General features: G+C 44.1%; 1 protein-coding gene across 1 annotated transcript in view; it reads left to right on the forward strand.

The window, feature by feature from the left end:
- Positions 1–3,491: 3,491 nt before the first annotated feature.
- Positions 3,492–10,427, forward strand: part of LOC103086920 (uncharacterized) — a 15,356-nt gene continuing 8,420 nt past the window's right edge. Inside the window, 2 exon segments of the mRNA XM_082931063.1 lie at positions 3,492–3,519; positions 3,946–4,731. Of these exon segments, the coding sequence (XP_082787189.1) occupies positions 3,492–3,519; positions 3,946–4,731 (814 nt within the window).

Here is a 10,427-nt window from a genome sequence, read left to right on the forward strand (position 1 = left end):
ATTGATGTTTGGGTCTAGAGCCCACCATTTATCCTTCTTGGTGTAACATTGCTACATTATGATGGAATAATACATATTAAGCACTTTGAAAATACTAAGAATTTAAAAGCAGAATTACTATTGCTTTGCTTTTTATACCTTAGATAAGGTTGGTCTTAACTCACTCAATAGGTAACAGTCACCAATTACATTTAATCCTCTTAAGCGGACCAGAGCATTGCAATTGTCTATTTTGGCATAGTAATCTCTTGGAGGAGGGACTATTTCCAAAACAATGCTCTGATCACATTGAACATAAACCCACCCACCATCTTGGGATTTTTTTTCTGCCTAGAGAATAAAGTCCTCCCAAATTAGTACCCATTTTGCCTTTCAGGAATTATGCATCCTTTATTGGTTTAGCTAGGCTTGAAGAAAGGGCATGACTTAGAAAATGGTGAAATGAGGGGTGGGGGAATTGAGACAGGAGCCAGAATGTGAGATCTTTTCAGAAACAAGTTGTGGAGCAAGTTGGCTGGGATAGAGGAGCCATATGACACAATATAATATAGCAGGAGTACGGCAAATGCATGGGAAGTGCCATGTTTTGAATTATCATAAAATCAGGCCCTAGGCCCACCAGATGTCCAAAAGAATACATGAAACCAGACTAAGTCTGACAACATGATGAGCTTTTCTTATGCCTTTTGGTTCTTGCATTTACTCCTCTTACCGAATTACATCTATTTTCTTTTTCATTCTAAATTCTGTATGAATTTAAGAAAGTGAAACCACTGAGCCAATAGATTTTTCTAGTTTCATCATGAGCAGAATTCTGGTTGTTGGACTGTTGATCTATTATGTCCCTATCACACCACTTCCTCAGTGGTTATTTATACCTCATCAACAGCTCCCAGACATTAAAATGAAAGGTCTTGAAACTTATGGGAGAAGTTTAGAGAGAGAGCTCTCTGTATCTTGTGAAACAGACAAGGTCCCTGCTTAGTCAACCTTTCTTACAAAAGAGTTCAATGATAACAGCCAAATTAGAGCCCTGGTCAACCGCAGCTGATGATGGGCTCTGTTGATGGGTGCCCTTGGCTAGACCTGAAAGTGATGTCCTGAGAGATGATTACACTTCTGCTCAATAAGCCAAAGATGTATCCATTAAAGGCTGAGCAGAAAGGAGGAATAAAGGTGGAAATGCATCCTCTTGATCAGTCCACGTATTTGACCTCTTACTCTCAGTCATGGTCTCCAGTGTATCTATCACACTCTGTCACGTGTATGGATTATTATTCTATGCAGTTTCAGACACACAGAATCCTTGATTGTTGAGCTCCTTATAATCTTAGGAAGATATACTCAGGTATGTAAACCAATGAATAATTCTAAAAAAGCCACATGGAGAAATTAGGACTACGTGCTATTCACTCATTCAGTAATTATTTATGAGGACTGTGTTAGATGCTAGGTGTTCTAGCCTCAAGATGAACATACTTTAGTTGGAGAGACCAACATTAAGAGTGATAGGTAAGTGCTGTGATAGGATGAAGTACGCACAGAGAAACGGAGTGTTATCTTGACTTGGGAGTTGTGGGTGTCCTGGAAGCTTCCTCAGGTGTGATATGTGAAAAAGAATTTTCAAGACTGAACAGGAGATGTTAAGGAGAATAAACATTGCAGGTAGAGAGTGGTGTGGGCGACAATGGACCTTTCCATGTTCATAGCCAAAGTGGAGGAGGATAGGGCAGAGTAAGCAAAGAGAAAAGATGCTGGAAAAGAAACAGGACAGATCAGAGAGAACCTGGCAGTTCAACTACAAAGTTTTAATTGGATGTGAAAAACAATGTAATGCCACCGCTGAATTTTTTCGAGCGATCAGATTTTCGCTTCGGAACATAGACAAATGTGGAAGATGAATAAAGCATCTGAGTATGGACGAGGCTACAGGCCTGAGATCTATTAGCGGACTGCTGGAAAAAAATCGGGAGAGACATGATGAAGGCTCAGCTAAGACAGAGCAGTGAAGAAGACGGGAGTGATGCTGAGAGATACTGATGACCAGAAATTAGAGTTCTTGGTGACCAGATGGGCAGCAAAGGAAAGAATTCTGAAGGGTAATGTTTGGATCTCTAGCTTTGGGCATCTGGGTAGACAGTGACATCATTGTCACAGAGAGAGAACACAAGAAGATAAATGGGGACTTTGGGAAAAAGTAGTGACCCTTCTCAAGTTCAAGATGCTGTGGGACATCTAGGTGGAGCTGAAAATGGAATGAAATGGGCAATTCAGACTGCATGGAATTAAAAGGGAAGGGTAAACTTTCCCACACCTAATCCCCTTTTGTGTTTGTATATCCTGGCCTTTTGTAGAAAAGGCCTCCAACTGAATGACAGGAAGATAAAGAAAGAGGGGCCTCATGGATGGCGTGGAGGGTGGGTGGGGACTGGAGGAAAGGCCGGGATTTGAATAGGCAGAGGGGAAAAGAAAGGGCAGTTCAGGGAGGGAACAGAGAACCAACAAACATAAGACACTATTACCAAGCAAAGCAAGAGCAGAGGGTTCAAGATGTGGAAAAGAGGAAAATAAGCATTACCAAGAGGATGGTGCTGGATTTCTGAATGAATTTATTCTCCGGATGGATGCCGGGAAGTTTAGGCTTTAAACAACCAGCAGTAAGAAGCCCTGGAAAGTTCCTGAACAGAGAGGAGCATTCATTATAAGATTCATATTTTACAAATATGGTCTGGAAACGGCGTCCAGGAGAAAAGTAGGCCTAAGGGGAGGCAGAGATCTGTTTAACGGGTGATTGGAATCTTCCCGCACCTCCAGTGCTGTGTCAGGGAGAGAAGAGCTTCCAGGGGTTCTGCGGGCACAACTCTCCCCTGTCAGGAATACGGCAGCACTTGGGCAACTGGGATTGAAAAAAGTCATGCTATATATTCCTTCACAGGGGACCTGGCCATAGCCCTCTTGAAGAACCAGGGAGATAGCCATGAGTATTTTTTTCCTTTAGGGAAATACAGAAGCAAATAAAGATGAAGCTTGCGGTAATGAAAATTTTTTACCCAATCACACATGCATTACTAAGGGTCTTCCGTGGGCTGGAAGGTGTGATCTTCTGAGTCGGCTGCTGAGTTGAGATGAGAGGAATTGCTCAGTGTTGATAACACTTGGATGTTGCTAATGTAATTACAGCTTCCCAAACCAGTCTCAAAAACTAAGGTTCTGGGTTCCGCGGCCCGGTGCTGTGGCGGAGGGGAGACCACTCGTTACTGCTGCCGCCGTCTCTGCCGCTTCACGGAGGCCATCGGGGTTCACCTGCACATCCGTCTATAAGGAGGGCCGGGCTGATGTGGTTGCCAATGATGCAGGTGACAGAGTTACTCCAGCTGTGCTGTTCACGCAGAAAGTGAAGAGGTTGTTAGACTGGCAACAAAACAAAGTAGAATAAGGAATATTTCAAGTACAGTAACGAAAGTAAAGCAGATCCTTGGCAGAAGCCAGAAATGCGGTCCTTGGACCTGGCCTCTCGGCAATTAGCCCTGAGAGGGAAGAATCGGCTGGCTCCTGAGATAGACCGGAGCACACAGAGCCGCTCCACACCTTCAGATTGGCACCTTGCTGCCCAGGAGCCTCCTCCAGCTGGCCTTCCTTCGCAGTCCACTACGGCCACTCCCAATAGCAGTGCGGGCATCCGGTGGTCCAGACAGGAGACACGGACGCTTTTCTCCATACTAGGTGAGGCACAGTATATTGAGGGCCTCCAGACCGTGCATCACAATGCAGACGTCTACCAGACTGCGTCTAAGCGGATGCAGCAGAAAGGCTTCCGCCGCTCCAAGCGTCAGCGCCGCTCCAAGTTCAAGGCCCTGAGGGCATTGTATTTAAAGGCCCATGCGGCCCACGCCACAAGTATGGGTGATCCACCACACTGTCCCTTTTATGATACGATGGATCACTTTCTCCGAAATCAGATAGTGACTGATGCACATAACTAAACGGAGGATGCTGCTTGGGCCCAGCGCTGTGATCAGAACTCAGTGGCCCCTGACACCCCAGGGGAAGAGGAAACCAGCATTCTGGGAGCAAAAATGACTCAGGCAGCAGATCATCAGCCTATCTTGAAAACAGTTAAGGAATCAGATGAGGACTGTCAACTGAGGATCAGTGCCCAGATGCGAGAAACCAGCGACCTTGAGGACTCCTGGGATGAATCCTCAGGTGCAGGGTGCCCTCAAGGGACCCCCAGCTACAGCAGCTCCCACCGCCTTTCCGGAGGTGCAGCCGCTCCCTGTCAGAGCAGCCCCATGACCAGACTGGGAGTGTCTGGTGAGCCCAGCCCCCGCACCAGCTCCGGCCAAAACACTCCCGGGGTGGCCTCGTCACAGCGGCGTTGTGGCTCCTCCTCCAGAGTTCCTTTTGTTTCTGGTGGGGATGGGCCTTTGACCAGTGAGGCCCCGCCCAGGTGGGCAAGGCGAAGAAGGCGGTCAGTGGCCAGGATTATCGCAGCCCAGTCGGCAGAAAACAGGAGATTGGCAGGAGAACGTTCAAAGCGGGAGGAAGAAAAATTGGACCATCTGATTGCCATTGGCGAGGAGGCCAGTGCTCAGCAGGACACCGCCAAGGAGCCGCGCAGGGATGCCGTGGTCGCGGTCAGACGCTCGGCCGCAGCGGTGGAAGAGGCAACCGGTGCTTTTGAGCTAGCGCTTGAAAAGTTGCTTCAGAGGTTAATTTCAAACACCAAAGGTTAGGAGCTGATCACACAAGGGAGTATTTCCTACTCTGGCAGAGGCCTGGGTCCAACAGCTGCCTTCTGGTACCCTGGCTCCTTTTCCGTGTCCTCAGAAAAAGAGTGGATGGACCATTAATGTGCAGAAGGGTAGGAATATACTTGCTTCTCCCAAGTGTCTCCACTAGTTGAAAGACCTTTCAGAAACGTGAGAGGTAGCCTAGTAGACAACGGAAGCAGCCAAGTCCAGAGAGCTAGTTAGCCCTGGTTTCATCACGGATGTGCGATAACTTAGTTTACCTCTCAACACCAGTTTCCTTGGCTGTTAAAAGGGAGCAACCTGCCTACCTCACAGGGTTGTTGTGAGGATCAGATGCCTTAAATAGATGTGAAAGGGTTTAAAAGTTTAAAAGCACTAGACACATGTAAGTTATTAAACCATATGACCTTGGCCGAGGTCGGACTAGGGTGAGGCACAGTAGCTGCCAAGATACATACGGAATTAGGGTTGTATACCGAGACCTCATTGCTTGAAGCTACTAATTTAACTTGACTGCCTCCTGGAGTTTACGATCTTCATTTCTTTAAATCTCTCTACAGCTCATTAGGCTAATATAGACACAACACGTACTGGTACCTTTATCGCTTATATCTTCACTGCTTTGTCTGTGACATACCCACTAGCGAACACTCAATAGTCAAACCATCTTTCCCTCCATTTTACTAGTCCTTAGTCTCTTATCACTATGGACATATTTCAGAACTGACAGGGAGCCACAGTCGTGCATTTTAGTTCATATTTATAATCTTTGATATAATGAGAAATTGGCTGTCGTATGAAATATTACATGTAAGTAAATTATTTGCATTCCATATTTTTTAGGTTCCTTGATTATGCATAATTATATATCTTTAGCTTTGGTTTGCCATTTGGACATTGTGGAACCAATTCAGATTATATCAGTTTCCCAAATGCTTTTAGCTAATTTTGTTCTTCTCTGTCAGCCTTTTTTCTGTCTGGTATGTTACAGAAGGCCAGCCCTAGAAAACTTTTCTTCTAGGGAACTTTCCAAAGTCACTCTTTCTCACAAGATATAGACAAAAGTTCACCTCATTAATGGCATATGATGGAACAGAACAGCTTTGGGAACAGTTGGGTGGTGTGGATAAGGATGGTCTGCAATAGATAACTCTTTTTAAGCACCAACCCTCCACAAATCCATCCCCTTTTCCCTCCAAAACACACACACTTCCTAGAGGAGATATGATGGTGTTGAGCCATGCTTCCAATTTACCCTAGAAGGGAAGCCATTACCGGCCATCGTTAACCTAACTTAAAGCTCTTAGCGGTTATTTAGTACTTTCAGAAAGTACAAAAAGGAGACTTGGAATTTAAAAAGCCTTCCTCTAATCAAGAGGCTGAAAAAAAAAAAGTGCAGGCATGTTGGAAGAGGTTTTATTTTCTATTTTGCCAGCTTGGTTGCTTACCTAAATGCTGGAAATACCAATAGGTGGAGAAACGGTCCAAACCACCGTGGGAACATAGTGGAAGCAGGAATAGATGGCAGGCCTCTCTGGGGAATGGGCGATTACGTAGGAAGCAGCGTGAGGTAGAACACACTGGAATTTAGTCAGAACCCCCAGATTCTAATGCTGCCACACTTCGGTACACTGAGCAGATCACTTGCCCTTTTCGTGCCTCAGTTTGTCTCTAAAATGAGAGGTTTGTACTAGATGACTTTTCTCGTACCTTCCAGTTCTAAAATATTAGATGAATAGCATAGCAAAAGGCAAAGTGAAATTCTGATGGCGATATTTTCAGTCACAGCAGCGTATTAATGGATGTGAAGTCCTGGTAACAATTGTGTTTGAAGGAAGCATTCTATGGCATTAATATTTATGAATGTACTCGTGAACTTCTATGAGCACCACACCCAGACACAGATTCCTTGCTTTAAAGAAGCATATGTTTAAGGCACGGAAATGGAGATATACAATTTTTTTTCTCAGTTGTTTTAGGCCCATACGTTGAGGGGTCCATGTCAGTTACAATTGGATAACACTACTGTAGATAGGTAGACTTTCTGGAAAAAACAGGGAAGCACTTGAAAGAGTTAGACCTGTACTATATTAATCTATCAATGGTAGCAAAGTACACAGGCAGGGATGTATTTGAGATAAGAGAAGTGCTGAAGAGCAGAAGTCAATGTGAACTTTGGAGGTAGTAAGTGTGCAGGTCTAATGGGTAGAGCAACTTTAAGGTTGGGAATAAAACTCAAGGGAAAAATCTTTAAAAAGTAAACAGAAGAAAACTGGCCAAATCTTGTGAAGAGGAGGGAAGTCGTAATAAGGGGAGGCTGTAGAGAAACAGGCCCAGAACTCCTGTCTGAGCTCTAGGCTCAGCCGTGACCCCCTGTCGGTCTGCAGACAGGTCACTTGACCATTCTGTACTGCAGGCCCCTCACCTATCCAGTGGGAGGCTATCCCAGCTACCTCGCAGGAGCTGTGTGAGGGCCCAGTGGACAGATGAATGTAAAGACAGGCGTTTCCAGACCTGGTGGGCTCTGTACTGGGACAGCGGGGGGAAGAAGCCCAGTAGCATGACAGTGCTGGTGGGTGCGGGGCAGGGCCTGCTGACCGCAAGGGGCACTTCAGCAGGGTGGAGGAGGATGAAGTCCGTGGTACCCTGGCAGGAGCGATGCTCTGCCTCCTGATGCCCTCGACGTAAATGGTGCTGTGTATGGCAACCTCCCACCACCCTCTGTGTCTCTCTGTTAAGTAACTTAATCCTGGTGTGGACAAATAAAGTTGTTATCTGTACCTAAAAAAAAAAAAAAAAAAAAAATTAAGGTTCTTGTATTTTTTTCTATTTTCCTGTCCATTTGGGGAAGATAATAACAATAAAAATGTACCAACTTGCTTGGTTTGACTTTACAACCTGTTGTCCCGACATTTTTATTGTGTCTTAGCCTGACTGGATTGATTTATTTCAACTTGTCTTTGAAAATGTCATTTACACAGAGAGACTGAACGGACTTAATTTGTTTAGTCTTGCAAAATGATGCTTATCAGTGGACCATGATAATTCACTAAATATATCCTGTGAAGGGAGATGGTACGAACAACTGAAAGAATTATTCATAGTGTGTGGAGAACAAAAATGGATACAAGGAAGTTAGCTAACAAACAGGACCGAGATGTTAGAATAAAGATGGATGTAAGGTATTCTTATTAGTTGTCCCATTAAAACAAAATGTTAATTTAGAGAATTTCTTTATGTCATTAGGGCTTTATTGCTGCTGCTGTGGTTGCTATTTAAGTATATACAGAAGTGGCCCAACATAACTAATGTAAATCTCTCCTCCATGCTTCTTCCAGCATCATAAACGCTCGAGCTTAACTGAATTTTTGCTTCACAGAATTACAAAGTACCATTATAAGACTTAATATGTTTCCCATTTCCTGTCTTTTCCCACTGTCTCTCTTCTAACACAGCATCCACATTTGGTCCACTTTTAAAACAATCTTAAACTTCCTAATTCATTATTATTATGTGTGTGGCAACTGCTGACAACCATAGATTAACCAAGTCTTAAAATACTTTGTAAAGGAAGTATAAATGATCAGAGAAGCAACTGCTTTGTTGTTGTTGTTGTTGTTGCTTTTTACTGGATGAAATATTCTTTAAATTCTATAGTGCTTTACAATTTTCAAAAGTTTCACACACTTGATTTCATATAATCCCATAACAACCCCTTTCTTTTTGCCTACCCCTATATTGCCCCTTCCCACTTCCCTCTCCCCACTGGTAACCAATCTCTAGTTTGTTCTCTCTATCTGTGAGTCTGGGGAAGCAAAGGTTTAAAATGGTGTTTTTAGGCATGTAAAATTCATGAATAATCTGAGATGCTATAGGCAGGTACAATGTATTCAGCCTCTGCAAAGTGCTCTCATGTATAACACCTCATGGAAACCTGTCACTTAACATCTGAATCAAGCCACAGCATAGCATGGTCAAAGTGGCTAAGTTAAGAAAAAATGGCAACTATGTGGCCTTAAACATGGGAACTCTTTTTTCCCCCTTTAGATCACCTTAAGGTACCAATGTTCCATGGAATGGACCTTGGAAACATGGGGAAGAGGAACTTTAAGATAAGTTCTTACTCAGATCTTTCCTTTTAGGGAAAAACAACCAATTAACATAAGTAATGTTTTCCAACTATGCACTACCCAGGGAGGTGAGGCAGTATAGAGTTTGGAGTCAGCCTTCCTGGGTCCAGAACCACTTGCTAGCTGGATGACCTTGGACAGGCTAATAAACCTCTCTGTGCCTCAGTATCCTTATCTGTAAAATGGGAATAATAATAGTCTTACCTCACAGGGCTGTTGTGCATATAAAACACTTTATAAGCAGAGAGGAGAGTAAAAAACTCAATAAAGTTAAAAAAAAATCACGAGAGAGAAGAGCTTGACACCTAGCATTTTATCTTTTGCATAAATATAACATATGGAATATCATAAACTTAAGTAGTTCCATGGTTCCAATTAGAGTGAATGGACATCTCTGGTTTCCACATAACAATAAGAAATTCATTTTTGATAGTTTAACTTAAACCCTACAGTCTTACTGAAAATAAGTTAGTTTGTGGAAGTTCTTGACATACCAATGAAAACCAGCTTATTGGCTCTTGCTAGAGAATTAATGGACTGCGATGCAACTCTCTAAATCCAGTGACAGCACCCATTTTGTTAAGGCAATGAGCCTCTTGGTGACATCACACTGTCCAGACCTCTATGGTGGAAACAGATCCCGAGTACTGCATCCAGCCCCGGAGGCTCAGCTTTGTAGAGGCCACTGACAAGTGGAGCAGTCTGGCTCGTGGAAGAGCAGGAAAACGCACGTTATATGAGAAACCATTAAAAGGACTGGAATTTTAGCCAGTAGAAAAGGATGACCCAGAAGCTATCCAGAAACATCAAAGAGCTGTCCCAGGTGAGAAGAATGGGACTTGCTCAGGAAGTCGTCGGAAGTAGTGGGGGAACATTATGTGTCATTTTGCACAAAACAAGACATCTGGCAATGAAATGGCTTGCTTCTCAAAATAGCAAGTACCCAATACTAAGAAAGTGATTAAGATAAGATTCCTTCTTTGTAAAGGGAACCCTCTTACACTGTTGGTGGGATTGTAAACTGGTGGCCGCCACTAGGGAAAACAGGATGGAGGTTCCTCAGAAAACTAAAAATAGAGTTGCCATATGATCCAGCAATCGCACTCCTGGGCATATACCCAGACAAAACTATAATACAAAAGAATACATGCACCCCAATGTTCACTGCAGCACTATTTACAATAGCCAAGACATGGAAACAACCTAAATGTCCATCGACAGATGAATGGATGAAGAATGTGTGGTATATATATACAATGGAATGTTACCCAGCCATCAAAAAGAATGAAATAGGGCTTCCCTGGTGGCACAGTGGTTGAGAGTCCGCCTGCCGATGCAGGGGATACGGGTTCGTGCCCCTGTCCAGAAAGATTCCACGTGCCACGGAGCGGCTGGGCCAGTGAGCCATGGCTGCTGAGCCTGCGCGTCCGGAGCCTGTGCTCCGCAACGGGAGAGGCCACAACAGTGAGAGACCCGTGTAGCATACCACCTGCTAAAGAAGAGGATGTGTCACCCATAACTGCTGCTGGAATTTCTCCCTGGG

The sequence above is a fragment of the Lipotes vexillifer genome, unplaced genomic scaffold (genome assembly GCF_000442215.2).
Source record: "Lipotes vexillifer unplaced genomic scaffold, Lipotes_vexillifer_v1.1 scaffold207, whole genome shotgun sequence".
Classification (NCBI taxonomy): domain Eukaryota; kingdom Metazoa; phylum Chordata; class Mammalia; order Artiodactyla; family Lipotidae; genus Lipotes; species Lipotes vexillifer.